The sequence below is a fragment of the Schistocerca americana genome, chromosome 2 (assembly GCF_021461395.2).
Source record: "Schistocerca americana isolate TAMUIC-IGC-003095 chromosome 2, iqSchAmer2.1, whole genome shotgun sequence".
In the NCBI taxonomy this organism is placed as follows: Eukaryota; Metazoa; Arthropoda; class Insecta; order Orthoptera; family Acrididae; genus Schistocerca; species Schistocerca americana.
This window is the reverse complement of record NC_060120.1, coordinates 732,064,182-732,083,066: the sequence shown is the minus strand read 5'-3', so window position 1 is coordinate 732,083,066 and position 18,885 is coordinate 732,064,182. Positions and strand designations below refer to the sequence as shown.

At 45.3% G+C, this 18,885-nt stretch overlaps 1 protein-coding gene across 2 annotated transcripts in view; it reads left to right on the top strand.

The window, feature by feature from the left end:
• The window catches only part of LOC124595457 (protein takeout-like), a 75,020-nt gene that overhangs the window by 45,375 nt on the left and 10,760 nt on the right, over positions 1-18,885 (top strand). For both annotated transcript variants that reach the window (XM_047134204.1, XM_047134206.1), the window contains exon 4: positions 6,786-6,919. In XM_047134204.1, coding sequence (XP_046990160.1) covers positions 6,786-6,919 — 134 coding nt within the window. The remainder of the gene's footprint in view (positions 1-6,785; positions 6,920-18,885) is intronic.

Sequence of the window (18,885 nt, the reverse complement as noted above, 5' to 3'; positions counted from 1 at the left end):
GGTCCATTTCCGGACACATATTCATGGGACCTTTTTCCTCTGTTTCCAGTCAGAAATCCATCTCTGCAGTTTGCCTGGTGTTATTGGTGTCCACACTGTACTTAGCACCAAATTTTGACATCCAGTCTGAATAACCAGCCTTTAGCCACGAAAGGAGCTCGACGCCAGTCCGTTTGTTAAGACGAGTCAGCGATCTGACAAGTTCTTCGCTAGCTACAGGCCGCCGCCTATGCTGAGTCCCAGTGCCTTCCGACCGGCTGACTCTTTTGCTGTCGGCTGCCTACCTTGCTGGGCTGTGGTTCGTATCTGTAGTCCTGTCAAATAGCAGGTATATCTCGCAAAAGCTGGAGCGGAAGATTTTATTCTTTTAACCCATTTATATTGTTGGAGAAATTGAAAAACCAAAGTTTTACCAAAATAATTTAGTCTAAAAACTTTGAAAATTTCGTACCTATTTCAGTTTTGTCCAAAAAAGTCAATCTATTGTGCTCCTAGAGCTTTCATGACTGTTTCCTTTCTTAAAAAGAGCAAAAAATTCTCTACAAATTCGATTGCTACAACTTACGGAATACCAAGGGCGCTACAGTTCGTCAAAAATTAGCAAAATCTCTAGTGTTTATGAACATCTATTTCAGTTTCTGTTTATATATCAGAAATGTATCAGTTTTTACGTTATAAATTTGATCTGAATATCTCACCATGCGGTATTCAATTACTCCCTCTGGACTCATGTGATTCCTGGGCATCTATACATCGCAGGAATACGCATCTATGTATCTATATATTGTCAAGAACAGTGACACAGAAGTAAAATATTTGAGAAAATATTCTTTAAACTTGTTTTAAAATAATATAAGCGCCCTTTAAATATTAAGTAGTAATTTGGCAGTAAATTACTTTATAGTCAGTAAACAGTAATATGGACACTTTGTTATGTACTCATCGAATATGAGGTGTTATTAGCTAATTATTAAATAACTCTTTGAGCTGTGGTACTTTGCTTGATTTCCCGATTTCCTAAAAGCTGATATAATACTTTCGCCATTTTTTCGTGAGTCAAGTGCCAAATGTTAGAGCGTCGAGCTGCACGTATTTTTTGTTTGGTTAATGTTTCTGGCGCTGGTATCAACAGAGCTTTTTTAATTGAACCGTATGCTCTTTACAACTGCGTTCGATAGATCTTGAGAAGACAATTACAGTGATTTAGCATTTGTTAATATTTTCGCTGAAACGTGTCGCAAAAAATTTGAGAAATGTCCTAGAACTCAAGAGCACAGTGACCGGAATCGCCATTAGCGATGCAAACACCACCAAGCAGAGCTCTTGTGCTACCGTGTGTCAGAACGTCTACACACTTGCCTGTTTTCTTGTCAGCACTGCAGGCCGCACATTACTGCTTCAACATGCGTTGCATACAGGCACGTACCGCAACGAGGAGTGGCTGGATATACCACTTTATATGGTGACTATAAAAGAAATGCCGTGAAGCAGTACAGAGGTATACGGCTAAATATTCGGTTCGCCAGTGTCGACGCGCCACGCGATTGCACGAATTATTAAGACGTAGAGTTGGCAGGCTGCTTGAACGTCAAAAAGAGGACACGAAAGAAAACTGCAACAGTAACGAAAAATCCGCACAGTGGTACAAGACATATTACCAGGTAATATGGAATCAGCAAGACGAGTGTCATTTGCATTCTGCATGGACAATATTGCCATCCCTATCATCCGTTTCTACATCAGGTATTCGACGTCTGTGATTTCGAACGTCGCGCAGAATTTTGTCGGTTTGCCCTTCAGCAACTGAGGGACGACCTTACATTTTCCCAACCGATGAAGCAACGTTTTCTAAACACGCTAATGTAAATCTGCATTGCATACAGTACTGGGCAACCGAAAATCCACACTGGCTTCGTTAGGTGCAACATCAACGGCCGTAGAGTGTAAACGTACGGTGCGGCATTATAGGAAATTACATTGTAGATCCTTACTTCATATCAGGCGTTCTAAATGGACATTCGTAGGCACACTTTCTGACGAACATTCTGCCAGTTCTTCTAGAAAAAGTACCACTGAATATTCGACGGTGTATGTGACTGCAACGCTACGGTTGACCAGCTTACTCGTCCCGTGTCGCAACACAAATGCTGAATGAGAACTTTCCTGGACGTTGAATAGGACGAAATTCTATTGTCTTGGCGTGCGAGGTCCCGCGATTTGACACCTCTTCACTTCTTTCTTTGGGTAACAACGATTCTGTCCATGACGAAGCCCCACGAAGCCTAATGATGTGCGTCGTCGAATCGCCAGTGTGTGCTCTGCCATACCATCTGTTGTAATTACATCTGCTCATCGTTCTGTCGAACGGCGATTGCAAATGTGCCTTTCAGTCCATGGTCAACAGACTGACTATATGCTTAAATAAAGGATAAGCATAATTGTTAGTGAATTGTTTATTTCATATACGTGTGTATGATATTGCGTTGCAATGTCAAATAAGTCGGCAGTTTGTATTGCACGTAGATGGTAGCACTGTCATTACGCGCTTACGTTCAGCATGAAACGGGGTTTCGTTAAGAAGAATTTATTTTGCAGTGAACAGGTAGTCACCAAAGTATGTATAGTAAAATGTTTGGTTCAACGAATCTATCCCATATGATATAAGTCAGAGCAGTGTTAACAGAGACAGTTGTCCGATCGCATGTATTTTACCTCTAAGAAGCACGTACAGGAAAAGATAGGTCAAATCTTTCTTCTTATATTCAGATATTTAATACAGAAGATGCTTTTTGCAGCTCACGTAAATATGGAAGTGTACATAATTGTGAAATAGTTTTCCGAAGCCCCTTTGTGATACGCTAGATTCTAGGTTATGTCATACATCATTATGAAACGTTCGTAGGTGAGCCTGCAGTTAGATGGCAAGTTGGTTCAAGGGGAAATACAGCTTTATTGTGGCAGAGCAGACCTTCCATGCGGTGTACATCTACGCAGTCTGGTCCGAGACGCCAGCTTGTATGTACTTGCATCGCAAATGCCATTCCGGGCCACGATGCTCTCTCATTCTGGAATATTTCTGGAATTTTTTTTACGTTAAACATTAACCAAACAAAAACATGCTTGCCCCTAGACGTACATAACATTTGTCGAAAACCGTGTTTCGATATGCGCAACCGCTCACAAAATTAAAGGGGTGTTACGTCTCAAACGCCCGCACGCGCGCGCGCGAGCGCACATATATATATATATATATATATATATTGATAACCTGCCATTGTAGTAGCAGTAACCGATCCAACAACTGCACCAGACACTTGAGGTCTTATATAGACGTGGCCGACCTCAGCGCTGTATCCTGCTATTTACATACGTTTCTACGAGAATACGCATGCCAATACCAGTTTCTTTCGCGCTTCACTGTAATACGACATTAGAACCTCCATCAAGCGAATTTAGCACTTAAGTTAAAATTAAAAATGAAAATTAAGTTGAAACTGTTGTATTAGAAAAATACTAAATGCAAAACTGAATTTATGAAAATTAAAACAATTTAATAAGCTACATTAATTAGGTACGATTTAAGGGACACAATTTACGAAAAACAGAATCATAAATGGTAAATGGCCTTAAATAATGTAGGAATACTTTTCGCCGACAAAAGGGATTCAGTATTAAGTTCTTTATAGCAGGAGTTACTGTACTCCGAAACACACGAAATTTCGTAATATTTTTAAGAGCTGTAATCGTCAGAACAGTGTCTGTTCCTTCAGGCGTTCATACATGTCTGAAGAACATTGTAACGTAAGATACAGAGCCTGCATAAACACACACGTAATAATAATGAGTTATCTTAAAAATGACGTTCAGCTTACCTCATATATATTTATATATATATATATATATATATATATATATGAAAAGTTTCACAACTCAGAATGTGCTTCTCTTCTTAATGACCCATGTACACCTGCCAGTGACAATGAGGAAGTGACACTGTTCTTGCCGTCACGGACCATGAAGTAGTCTACAACAAGACTGACACAACTGTACTAAGGTGGACAAACTCCGGATAAAGATTTGACGTTTTTCATGCACACTGTGGCACTTCAGACGTATTTTTCAGTGAAAAAAACTGAACATTCCCGTTTTTTCGTTTCTTGCCGAGGTGCGGCGTTGTGATTCTTGCATCAGTAACTGAAGTTTGCCCCAGGACATTTCAGCCATGACTTACGTGCATCTATAATAAATTACATCATTTACTCATTATGTTATATTTATCAAATAGGTAGTGACGGAAAATTGGACTACTAGTATTAGCTGAAATAGGTGAAATGATGTAGGTAACTAATTATGCTTGTATAAAGAAGCCAAGCAATACAAATGAAACATAAGTAGCTTTATTACAGTTAAAAAACACTTGGATTCGCAGTGCTTGTGATAGAGTGTTTCAACTTCTGCTGCAATTGAGGTGGATGTATCAGTCACTTCCGACGTTTTCATGCACCAAGTTCCACTGTGTTCCCAGAAATGCCTTGAGTAGTAGAATCAGGATAAGTAGATCGAGTGTATTCGACGTGTTCTTCCAGCAGTGAGTCAGCCGCTTCCAGATCGTTAGTTTGGACGTCTGTTTCCTCAAAAATTTATATAAATTTATTTCTTCTTCTCTTTCTTCATATAAAAATTCTGGCAAGTTTTCACATTTGACTCCACTGCTGTTTTTGCAGATTGGAGATCAATTCAAACCTGCTTTTTTGTAGGTGTGAGCTCCACCACAGCTCAGCTTACATGAGCACGGAACAACGTTAAGAACTGATTGAGGTGCTGGACTTTGGCTCATCACAACAGGCTTCGGACCCTGATTACCGGGGGGGGGGGGGGGGGAGGAGGGTCACCTTGCAAGTTTCAATTTGCTTTTTGTGGCAGACTTGACAAATAACTGGTAACGCAAATTATCCAGCGTATGGGAAATGCTATCACTTCCATTATACAGTGCGATAATAAACAGCTCAGGAGCTGTTTTTATTTCTTCACGGGTAGCGTCCGATTTTTTGTACATGCCAGATACTGGAGTCCGCAGCTCGTGGTCGTGAGGTAGCATTCTCGCTTCCCGCGCCCGGGTTCCCGGGTTCGATTCCCGGCGGGGTCAGGGATTTTCTCTGCCTCGTGATGACTGGGTGTTGTGTGATGTCCTTAGGTTAGTTAGGTTTAAGTAGTTCTAAGTTCTAGGGGACTGATGACCATAGATGTTACGTCCCATAGTGCTCAGAGCCATTTTGAACCAGATACTGAGCTTAGGTGTTCATTATTTTTAATAACGTTGCAGAACTTCGTTATGCCTTTGCCGGAAAAAGCGGATGTTATATCACATCCACAGACGGAGGAAGTGAACAGAATATGTTCACTGATGAATTTGTAGGAAGCAGTGCAAAACCACTTGACTTCTGCACTTTCTCTTCTCGGTTTTAGAAAACAATAAGTTTTCGATGCCTTGCTGTAAACGAGTCGTGAGTACAAGGAGGTCAATTTCTATTCCCATTACAACAACATTTCCAAAATGGTAAATGTTACAATGTTTCCCGCTAAATAGCAATTCCTACACAAAATGAAGGCCTTGCACGGCAGGTGTTGTCATCACTTAACACTTCTAGGCTGAGATGCCATGGTCCATACATAAGACTCTCCTCTGACGTTTCGCCTTCGACTGCGGAAGGCATCCTCCGAGGACAATCGGCGAACTGCAACGAGAGCACGAGTGAGCGCCGTATATATAAGCCACCCAGATGGCGCCGCTGTCAATCACTTGACGTCGGCTGTGCTATGATCTCTGATATTGCCAAATTTCTCAGTTGAAATTAATCGATTGTCACGCCGTTGCTGCAATGTTGACATCCATACTTTATCCAGCTAAATGCCTTCATCTTTCCTATTAAATTATTGCAGTGTTTTGCAATCTCAATCTCATACAAGGCAACAGCAGCCTCAAAATTTCTCCTACATTCTCCGTAAATCAGGATCATTTCAGTTTCTTCTTCTGTGGTTGCAACATTCATCGTCCACTTGCACGTCTGTTCTCCAAATGACAGGTAAGTATGCAGGCAGTAAACACTGTGCAAGTATTGTAATACTTAGAATCGCTATCTGCTCTATGACTGCAAGATACGTGAGGCCCGGTTTCAGTGTACTGCATGTTACGACGCGTCGTTGCTCGGTACACGACCACGGTGGCGCGTCGAGTTCGAAATAGCGGAGGAATACAACATGGCGAATGGGGTACATGGAGGGCCCCACTTGTCATAGGATATTCAAGGGCCATTGAGTTGAAAGTAGTAAATCACTATTATGTACCCATTTTTATTGCTACGATTACAGCGAAACGAAGAAAATGGTTTAAACAAAACATATATCAATTTTGTCGTAGAATCGTAATATGCAATAAGTAACGGGGGTCCCACTGAAAACTTCAAACAAAGTTACCTCCCGTCACCGACGAACGAGGTGGGGTGGTTGGCCTAGCTGCATGACCCCCTCTAAGGCAAACAAACTGGAATTATACCGTCTCTGATCCGAACTGTAGGTTTCGAGATATTTAAATGTCTTCATTGAAAATGAACACTCGGTGTATTGTTCATTGATCAACGTTTGCAATAGTTCATAGCATATACTGAGCAATGTAGTTGCACCTTAATTATGTGAGAAGTGATGAGAAGTACAGTCCTGTGTATTTAACAAGTTTTGAAATAGGATATTATCATATGCTCGGATTATCACTATATCTTGTGTTACAGAGTGCTTCTCAAAGAGAAACGCTTGGAGATTGACCTGTTTTTCCCTATGCTGGACATGAGCTTCAAGTACAACGTGTCTGGTAAGGTACTGGTGCTGCCACTGGATGGTTCGGGCACGGGCACAATGAAACTCGGTGAGTGCCGCTGGCAGTTCTGGTCGAGTAAGGATCACTGATACTGCGCAAGGAAATTCTGCAAGCTTGTGCATTAGAGGATACACATTGAGGTGGCAAAAGTCATGGGACAGCGATAGGCTCGTATTCAGATGGCGTAGTATCGTGTATACAAGGTGTAAACGGCAGTGCAATGGCGGAGCTATCATTTGTATTCAGGTGATTCATGTGAAAGGGTCTCGGACGCGATTATGGCCGCACGACGGGAATTAATAGACTTAGAATGCGGAATGGTAGTTACAGCTATATGCATGGAACATTCCATTTAGGAAATCGTTAGAGAATTCGTTGTTATGAGACGCACAGTGTCAAGAGTGTGCCAAGAATACCGAATTTCAGGCGTTACCTTTCACAATGGATAACGCAGTGGCCCTCAGCCTTCAGTTAACGACCGAGAGCAGCGGTCTTTGCTTAGAGTTGTCAGTGCTAACAGACAAGCAGCACAGCAGGATATAGCCGCAAAAATCAACGTGAGACGTACGATGAACGGATCCGTTACGACAATGCGACGAAATTTATCATTAATGAGGTATGACAGTAGACGGCCAACGTGACTTCCTTTGCTAATTACATGACATCGCCCAGGAGCTCGTGCTCACATCGGCTGGGTCCTAGATGACTGGAAAACCTGGGCTGGTCGATGAGTCACGATTCTGTTGGTAAGAGCCAGTGGCAGGGTTTGAGTGTGGCACAGATCCCTCGGAGCCATCGACCCAAGTTGTCAACAAGGCACTGTGCAAGCTGGTAGTGGCTCCATTATGTTAGGGGCTGTATTTACAGCTAATTGAACACCATTTGCAACCATTCATGGCCTTCATGTTTCCAAGTAACGATGGAATTTTTATGGGTGACAATGCGGCATGTCACTGGGCCACACATGTTCGAGATTGGTTTGAAGAACATTTCGGACAGTTCGAGCGAATGATTTGGCCACCCAGATCGTTCTGCATCAATCCCGTCGAACATTCATGGGTCATAAAGGAGAGGTCAGTTCATGCTCAACAACCTGCACCGGCAACACTTTCGCAATTACAGACTGCTGTAGAAACAGCTTGGCTTAATATTTCTGCTGGGAACTTCCAAGAACTTTTTGGGTCCGTTCCACGCCGAGTTGCTGCAATGCGGAGGGAAAAGGAGGGCCGACTCGATATTAGGAGGTATCCATGACTTTTGTCACCTCAGTATTAATGTTTGACGTCTAGAATGCGAGAGGTGTGTGTTTTAATACAGAAATATAGTACTCCGTGACAGAGCACACCGCACCTTTATACTACAAAAATGAATGTGTATCACTCTAGATCTGCGATACATGTGATGTAATGTTTCAGAACGTCTTAGAAATCAAGTATAATAACTTAAAAATCGATTTTTTCTCATTTATTGTATTATACATTTAAAAATTTTTCTTTCTTCTTTCCTTCTCCTACGGGGGTGAGGGGGGGGGGGGGGGTTTGGAAAAAGGTTATCATATGCCCTGAAAGTAAATCACATTATCAGATGCCAATATTAACTTTACTGCTTCAGGAAAAAAGGACTGCAATTGAAAGAGTCAACAATAAAACTGAACAAACAATGCGCCCCTTAACTTTCCTGCCTCAGTCAAACGATTTCTCGTGCATGCCTTGGGAGAATACGTATTTCCAGCAGGTCGTCACTTCCTCCTCAAGGTTAATATACTAAAAGCACCTTTAAACTTGGCCTAGTAAAACACTGAAAGAGATGTATTTTTTCATAGTGGGACAAACATTGTGCGCTGCAATTTTGGGTATTTCTGTCTCATCATTTGTAAGTTTAGAAAATCGTTGTACTGCACAGTGCTGTTGACGGAACTTTGCGGATTCCACCTGATACTCCGAATTATTTGTGCCCATCCTTTACGGTGGTACATATGTACCTGTCTTCTCTATTGTGAAACTGATAGTCACACGCTACATTTTCGCATGACCTGTTTCAAAAAATTCGTGATAAATCGATCGATTCTAAGTTTGGAATTTTCTTGTACAGAGGCACACACTAACGTAAACGTATAGTTCTTCTGTTAACCCAAGCGTCCATCTTCCACTCATCGTGTTAAGACTTTCCTACTGCTCTTAGTGAAAGAATAGCAAATAATGTGTAGTATTATTCCTAGTTGCTCTGCTGAAATATATTTTTGTCTAGCAAAGGTTTCATCAAGCAAAAAACTGCAGTTTATCAGGCACGTTGTTACGGGCAAAGTCTTGTAAATTATGACGAAATACCGGATTATAATCGCACATTTAAAGTTTTAAGGGTACCAAAAAAATTATGTGGCGCATTCAAGTTCGCACAGAGCAGTGAGAGCTCATAGCGGAGTGCTAAATTCGCGAATGAGGCATATCCAATATTGTGGCTTTATTAAACATGCTCATTTCACACGTTCGTGGTAATATATCTTGCATTTTTACTTACAGTACCAAAACAACTCATTAGAGGTTTCACCGTAACAGAGAGCTAGAAAAATGAAACTCGCCGAGAGATATAAGTCAAAATCACCATTTTCACGCACTCATGGTTTTGTTGTAAGGACGATACATTGCGTTCTGACTCTGTGGCGACTTGAAACATATTGAAGGCAAGGAAAATAAGAAACTGGCTGTTGGTTACAGACTTAAACAGACAACATGCAACAGTAGTGTTGGACAACCGTTAAATTGACTGGGAAGTCACCACCTTCAGTTAAACTTGCAGAGCACCATTAAGGAAAGGTAATCCATCAGATAAATAATCGTACAAGGGAACACAAATTACCAAGTCAGAGGCCGAATTCGTCAAATACGTGGGGAGGTGCTTACATGCCACACCAAGACTAAGTTCTGTCGAAGATGACGGGCATGGCAAAAATATGAGACCGTTTCTACAACAGGTAGGCCAGAAACTGATACGACTACTCAGGAACTCGGGGACCGGGCTGACAAATCGCGAAAAATCGCTACAAAGAAGAGGCCTAAACGTGTCTCCGAGAAAGCTGTTGAGAGCTCTAATGCGGTACTGAGCGACATCGAGAACTGCTTCCGGGACACCAAAAGCAGAATTACAATTAACCACGCCCGCGAAAGCTCAATCCACCTACACAGACGGCTCAAACAGGGGTGCCCTTTGTCTGCCACGTTGTGTGCCATAGGGTCGGAAATCCTCTTCTCTTGAATTCCAAATTACCACATCTTAGCTTTCGCAGTTCACATACAGTGGTACAAGTCTACACAGATAACGTAAACATTGTCATTAAGAAGCAAGAGGAATTAACTGCGCCGTAAGAAATAATCATCGAATATTTGCAACATATGTTAAACTCAATGAATAGAAATTTACTATATCAAAATTAGTTATGTTTTGTATTCTGCCCACTCGTCTAATTTAGGGTGCCTACGAAGCTGTGTTCCCGGACCGTTAGACAACAATTCAAGCAAATCGTATTAATGGAGTTTATTACAATAAGTTAAACTGACAATACTTAGCTTTGGGTATTCAAAAAGGTGTGTTGCAAGCACATGGCAACTTGCAAATAATCAGTGTCCTTCCGTAAATACAATTTCATTGCAGGCAAAATACTATAGTTCAAAAGTCACTGCTGTAGCGTATGTATGACGGCCGGTCTTCCACTAGGCGGCGCGGCGTTTACATTCTCTTCGTGTAGGGCCGCTCCTGTCTCGGTGTCATCCTAGAGAGCGTACTGTGGTTAACGTCGTCCCAGAGCCATCTCTGCTCTTCCATTCTTCATGGTCGTGCCGGCGGCACTTACGCCGGAACAGTATGAGCACACGGCCGTATAAATCAGCAATAGCTATGGCGGCTGGGTGAAAGAAAGCAACTAGGAATGAGGACTATGGCAAACGTACTAACACTGAAACTTCCTGGCAGATTAAAACTGTGTGCCGAACCGAGAATCAAACTCGGGACCTTAGCCTTTCGCGGGCAAGTGCTCTACCATCTGAGTTACCCACTGGCGTTGCTCTACTGCTTGTGTTTGGGTAGTTTAGGTGGTAGAGCACTTGCTCGCCAAAGGTAAAGGTCCCGAGTTCGAGTCTCGGTCTGGCACACAGTTTTAATCTTCCAGGAAGTTTCATATCAGCGCACACTCCACTGCAGAGCGAAAATCTCATTCTGGTTACTAACACTGGTTCTGGCTAACTGGAGCAACGAAGCGAACTTAGTTTGGGTACTCTTATAGAGCAGAAGACGAGATCAATCGACAAGCTACAAGCAGCGTTTTATACACATGTGTGCGAAATTTAAGAAAGAAAGTAACTTTCGTATGACGTGTCACTGCGAAGTAACTTAGCTAGACTAAACCGGGACCATACATAGAAAAGATGGATACAATATAGGACAGTACAGATGATAACTGAAAGGAATACTCAGTGAGCCGAACAGAAGCACTTTTATTCAGAGACGGTAACTGAATTCAGTCACTGCGGTTCATGATCCTGTCATGTACGCCCCCGGTAGCTGAGTGGTCAACAGTCTGCCGCCGGCAGTGCTGCGAGGCGGTCACGTGCCAGAGCGCTACGGGCGAGGCGCGCACGGTGTGTTTGTGTTTACTTCGGCCGCTGTAAGAGCCGTTTTCTTTCTAGACCACCATGGCGCACAACTATCGGAAGAAGACATTGTGTTTCAACTTTTGTTCCGACTTCGCCCGACCCAAGGCCCTCGAGGTAGAACGATTTATGCGTGATGAAGTTAAAATACCACCAACGGATCTAATTGGTATCCACTTGTCCATAGTTAGAAGTACCGTCTACGTCAAAATGATCAACGATGCGGCGTGCGACAAGGTGTTCTAGAGGCAAAACGTGGACTGCGCTTCTGTCATTCCGACGGCAACGTCGGACCCTTTACCGTCGATCACGCAGGTCTCGGCACACGAACGATAAGGATCTTCGAACTGCCGTTCGAACCACCTGCAGACGTCGAGGCGCTCCTTCCCTATGGCAACGTTCTGGAACATGTTGGCGAACGATGGGTACAATTTCAAACCTATCCTGTTTTAAACGGTGTTAGACAGGTCCGCATCGAGTCGCAGAAACACGTGCCTTCCTATCTACGTATCGGAGGCTGCCGTGCCATTATAATGTACGACGGCCAACCTCGGTCTGTTCCGGTTGCGGGAAAGAAGGTCACCTACGGTCTGAATGCATTCAACGACGTTTCGCTCAGGTCCCGTTGTCGGAAGCGTCCGTCACACCCACGGTGACCGCCCTACCGGTCACTTACTTGCCACGTCTACAGTTTCGTCCAGCCCGTCGCCCGGTCCCTCCGATCGGCACGTCCCACCGCCTCAGTCACCTACGGACGGTCCAGACGTCCCACCTGACAACCTTGCTGCCGAACAGGCTCCCGCACCGGACGCTGCCACGTAGGCGCAAACACCGCCGCCGTTCACCGACGGGCTCTCAAACCGTCGCCACCAGCGACGACGAAGACGACACCCAACTAGCCGACATTTCCACACAGAGGTCGGCGGACAGCTTTCAAGATGAACAAGACGCTTCGCAGGATGGGACCATCATGGAGGTCGCCACGCACAATGCAACGATCGGTGCGCTGGTTGAGACGCCTGTCTCCCCGCCGACAACTCCAGATCTCTCTCACCACGACGCAATTCCCATGGACATTGGACAGATACACGGCACCGGAGCATTGGCCGACGACATTGAGGAAGATATGTCCCCTCCACCGGATGAGTTGCCTCCGCCGGACGAGGCTGCCTGTTAACATCAAAAGCGAGGCACTGCAGCTGATGAGACGGGACGTCCTGTCGGTGCCCTCCTCATACCTCCCTTGGTGATGGTAGATGCGCGTCCACCACCACTGAAACAAACGTACCGGTTCGCCACACTGAACATCAGCATGATTGGCACTGCACCCAAGGTGCAGCTCCTATGTTACATGCTTCGGGCCTCTGACGTCGACGTCGCCCTTCTTCAGGAAGTACACGTTGCCACACTACCACCAGTCTACGGCTACGACTCATACACGTGCACATGTGATCAATCAGGGCGTGAGTGGCTTTCTACATACGCGAAGGAATCCCCCTCAAGGACACGACAATCCTTCCCTGTGGAAGGGGCATGGCTGTTACCATCTTCGACACGCGCGTCACCAATATTTACGCTCCGTCTGGCTCCACGAACCGTCGGCAGCGGTCCACTTTCTTCGGACATGACGTGGCGCCCCTGTTTTCTGGACGCTATGATCGCCTTATCATGGGAGGCGATTTCAACTGCGTCCTCCATCCGCATGACCAAATGCCTGGTTATTCGCCATGCCCGGCGCTGCTCACCTTAATCGAAGATTTCCATCTAGTGGACGTTTGGGAGAAAATTCATGGAAATACCCCCGGTTTTACCCATTATACAGCACATTCTGAGAGCAGACTGGACCGGTTTTATGTCTGTGCCCACCTTGGCAACCAAGTCGCCCCAGCTGAACGATGGCCCCTTGCATTTTCGGACCACTGCGCCGTCATTTACTCCCTGGCTCTGCCACCTCAGTCAGTGTGGCGCAGCAGAGGTTACTGGAAGCTTAATACCTCTCTCCTTAATGATCCACACTGCCGACAATGTATTGCCACTACATGGGCGTCTTGCGAAAGACGCCTCCCGCAGTACACATCCACATTCCATTGGTGGCTCACATGTGCCAAACCTGCGATCAGAAACGTCTTCATGCAATGTGGGAAGGAAGCAGCAGCATGGCATCGAGACACCACAAATTTTCACTACTCCGTCCTCCGTGAGCTCGATGCGCTCCCTCCATCGCCTGACACCCATAGGGAACGACAGCGTATTAAAGCTCGTCTCCTTTCTCTCCAACGTGCACGACTGCATGGTGTCGTGGTGCGTTCCCGTCGACAAGACCTCCTCCACGACGAAACTCCATCCACAATCCATGCCGCATCCGACCATAGTCGTCGACGTCGACTTTTCGTCCCCAACATCACGACCTCCGACGGTTTTAACCACACAACACAGGCGGCAGTGGTGTCTGCCTTTGCTGAACATTATCGCCAATTTTATGATGATGAAACGATGGCAACGCCAATTCCTGATGATCTCCGTCCGGGACCAAGAACAAATCCCCAGGACCAGATGCTTCCTCGCTGGACGGAAATGATTCGGGAACTCTTTACTCCGTCCTTCCCAATTCCACCTGAATTGGCTCTGAGCACTATGGGACTCAACTGCTGTGGTCATAAGTCTCCACCTGAATTCGTCACTGGCATTCTTCGACCTGTGCCTAAGCCGAAGGGACGGTCTCATGTCACTGCATATCGCCCCCTTACACTGATGAATGCAGACTATAAAATCTATGCACGCCTCTTAGCAGCGCGCATACGCGCCGTCTTACCTACGGTCCTTTCACCGGAGCAGACTGCACGTAGTTGTGGGGCCACCTTACAAACAGCCCTAAGAGAATGCCGTGACCTCATCGCGTTGGCGTCGGTTTGTCGCCTTTGTGCAGCACTGGTATCCATCGATTTCACGAGTGCCTTTGATCGCGTTCAACATCCATTCCTCCTCATGGTGGCGACACGTATGGGGTTCCCATTACCTTTTGTCGATGCCATTCGCCGGTTACTACTTCCCGCAGTCTCGATGGTACAAGTCAATGGGAGGCTTGTAGGACCGATTCCTATACGCCGCTCTGTGCGTCAAGGATTCCCTATGTCTACCTTACTATATGTCATTGCACTTGAGCCCCTCGTCACTGGTCTTACCTCTAGACTGCAGGGTCTAACTTTGCGTGACTACACCTTTCACTGCAGGGCTTATGCGGACGACCTCCTCTTTCTCAACTGCTCCTCCACGGAACTCAATGACGCCATCCAATGGATCCACCAGTATGGACGTCTTTCTGGTAGCATTCTTAATGTCCGTAAATCGACTATGGTGCACATTGGGCGCGGCCTCCCGGCCATGGTGCCGACCCCACTTCCAGTCAGTACCACCCTTCGTTACTTGCGTATCGAATTTACGAGCTCCACACACCGCACAGTGGCCCTCGCTTACCGACGGCTTTTGCAGTCTATTCGGCACCATGTCCGCGGTGAAGTGTGCCGTAATTTAAACCAACTCCAACGTGTGTCCTACGTCAACATGTGTGTCGCCCCTAAACTGGTACACGTCGCCCAGACCCTCCCAATGCCATTACTCCATGGCCGCCGCATCCAATCAGCCTTTGGATATTTCGTGTGAGCAGGGGCACTTCTCAAAGTCCGCTACAACACTCTAACACTGCCTCCTGCAAAAGGTGGTCTTGGACTCGTCAACGTGCGGGCACGATCTTCTGCACTCTTTGTCCACACACTGTTGCGGCACTGGCAGGGGCCGGTCCCGTCCTTAACACGCAGTCTCTTAGACATCCTCCGTCCAGCTTCTCTCGATCCACCGATCAATGTGGCACCTATTTCTCCATTATTGTGCCACGTCGGCAATTGTTTCATAGAACTCAGCTACGTTCGGGCCGGTCTTCCATTCTCCTGTCCTCCCCGTACAAAAGATTACTATCGTTTGTTCATGCTGTCGAACCCTTGCGACCCCATGGTGCTACAGCACCCTGACATTAACTGGCGAACGGTTTGGGGGTGTGTGCATGCACCCTTTTTACCGTCGTCTGTGTCTGCACTCTGGTATGTTTTAGTCTATGGAAAATTCCCGACTAATAGCCGACTTTATAGCATAGGACTGGCCACCTCCCCACTCTGCCCTGACTGTCAGCTCGAAAACACCGACGAGTACCGTCTTACGTGCCCCCAGAAACGAAACATATGGCTCCTCATCCAACGAATCGTGGGCTTTTACCTCCGTGCCCCGCCAACGACGGTAGCCCCGGATTTCTTGTTGTTGCCCCAGACATTTCACTGCCCTCTGGCTAACCACCATACCCTAATCTGGTTTCGAGGACAGGCTTTAGAATACCTCTTTCAGAGTGGTCCGCATACAGTCCTCGACTTCTGGTACAAAGTTGTGAAAGCACATAGCACCCTCACCCGAAAACCATCTTACCGACAAACTTTTGCCGGTTATCTCCGCAGCGTCTTCCTCGGTACCCCTCAAAGTTGGGGTGTGCCATGCCTACCTGTCACATGATGCAACACCCTTCTCCACGTTTCATGCATCTACCAAAAAAAAAAAAAAAAGGAAGAAGACAGAATATGTTATATTTTGTTGTATTTAATGTTTATGAAATATTTTTTTTGTTAATTAACAGACATTTGTATATGTTTAAATGGTACCTTGAAGAACTCTTGCATAGTGTATATATATGTACTGTTAGTTTGTTCAGTAAAGATCACTGGGGGAAAAAAAGGGGTCAGCGCGACAGGATGTCAATCACAAGGGCCCGGGTTCGATTCTTGGCTGGGTCGAAGATTTTCTCCGCTCAGGGACTGCGTGTTGTGTTGTCCTAATTATCATATTTCATCCCCATCGACGCGCAAGTCTCCGAAGTGGCGTCAAATCGAAAGACTTTCACGCGGCGAATGGTCTACCTGACGGGAGGCACTAGTCACACAACATTTACATTTTATTTTTATCGTGTCCTGGATATTATAAATGGGCATAATTCTTAATCGGGTGTATTGTCATCACGGACAGCAGTGCATGCTCTGCACAAAGATTCCATGCTGGACATAAGATAGGTAAGAAATTCTTGTGGTAGGGGTCTCCATTTCTCGCCAACGCTTGACAACTGCTGACTGGTCGCTGGTCATTTGGACGTGCTGCGATATGTCTCCCCTACGCATCCCACACTTGCTCGATTGGAATTAGGCCGGGAGAACTGGCAGGCCGGTCCATTTACCCAATATCCTCTCGTTCCACGAACTCCTCCACTGCGCTGTTCAATGCGGTCGCAAACTCTCATCCATAAAAGTGAAGCATCTATGTTGAGACGCACCTGAGGAAGGACTGCAGTGTCACAATAACGTTGCGGATGAGTATACTGTGCTCAAAGATTTGGAGATCAGTAAGGCCATACATCATTCCTCCCAACACCATAGCACCTGAGCCACCAAAACGGTCATATTCGACAACGCTGGGCCTACCCTCACATGGCGAGAGCTGGAAACATGTAATGCACTCAGGAATATTGTCAAACATGGAACTGTGCAGGTAGAGGAACCCTTGGAACGAGAGGATATTTGGCAATTGAACTGGCCCGTGCTTTCCCCCGATTTAAATCGTATCAAGCAGGTGTAGGATGAGATGGGGAGACGTGTAGCACCACGTCCATATGCACCAATGACCATCCAGCAGTTGTCAACCGCCCTAGTGGAGGAATGGAAAAATTTGGAAATTTGTGGTTAGTTCCTATGGGACCAAACGGCTAAGGTCATCGATCCCTAGACTTACACACTACTTAATCTAACTTAAACTAACTAGGCTAAGGACAATACATATGCCCATGCCCGAGGGAGGAGTCGAACCTCCGACGGGCGTAGGCGCGTGAACCGTGGTAAGGCGCCTTCAGACAGCACGGCTGGAGGAATGGAACGCCCTACCGCAAGGACAACTTATCAACTTTGTGGTCAGAATGGGACCACATTGCAGAGTATGAGTTGCCATCTGTGGTCACTATAAACGCTAATAAGCGAAGTCACGCTCTTTGTAACGTCCAGAGAACCATTTGAAATTGCGACGACATCACTGTAATTACTGCCTTTGAATAAAAGTGTCACTTCTGTTCTCTTCATTGGGTATTTCTTTCAATTAGCTTCAGGACCATACTGTCTGTGTATACTCCAGGTTTCTTCTACGAACGTTACTTGGCAATGACGTATTGTGTGAAAGTTTCTTTCATCCCTAAGTTTTTTAATTGCTATGTACAGTCAAAGTTCCATCACATTGCGGCGACGCTTCCTCCACCGAAGCCTATGATAATAAGTATCGTACCGACTGTAATCTGGCCATCACATTTTCAAGTTCCCCTTCATTGTAACTGCCCTTCCCGTACAGACTTGAGGTTTAGGTCGCCTTAATGGTGAAATTCGTTACAAGTCTGTCTTCTATTTTGTGCCATTTATTCGGCAAGTACCTTACAGCAACCCTTGGAAGTTTCATTATACATGAGGAGGTTCCATTAAGCGGTGCAATGTCGATCGTAGTTGTTAAGGATATGGACCCTATGGGCCAAGGCAGCTCTGGTCTGTAGGATATTGATGACTGCTCTGCCACCACATCGACGAATCATAAAACAACCATCACGAAACTGAGAAGAATCTGGAAGAATAGGCACGTTTCGATACTTCAGTCTAATGTTGAATCTTTGACAGGAAACTTGGCCACTCGCCAACTGCCGCTGAGACTATAAGTCTGAGCCATTCACTTTAGATGCCAATAATACAGACCACACCTAATTCCGGTTATCTGCACAATCGAGGAAGGGTGTAGGATAACTGAGTTTCTGAAGGAAGTGTTGTCTTCCTTTCGGGCTGTGGTACTGCTTTATCTGCTTGTGGCCCGGTGGTAATTGCCGCTCAATGTACAAGCAAACACAAGTTCAAGTCCATCTGTTCCTTTATTTTTCAAACTACATTTCGCATATTTGTTGCGACTATCGGTTTGATGGGACGACAAGAATAATTTGCATCAGTTTCAAACTCACCAGTAATAGAAAAACGATTTGAAACATTTGTGGCGTGTTTCTGCTCTCGCATAGGTAAGCATGAAATGGTTTATTGTTATAGTTTGATTTTCCACGAGAAATAACCTCGATGAAACGAGTGAATACAGTGCAGTAACACAACACATGCAGGCTGCTATGAGTGTATTCATCAATTGCCATTTTTTAATTTGAAGTTCTAGTATTCGTCTTGCGGATTTGTTTGGGATTTTGCTTATTTGATCTTGCGAATGCCGTTCAACCGTTGGCAAATAGCTGTAAGTTGGAAAAGTTCTAACATTAGC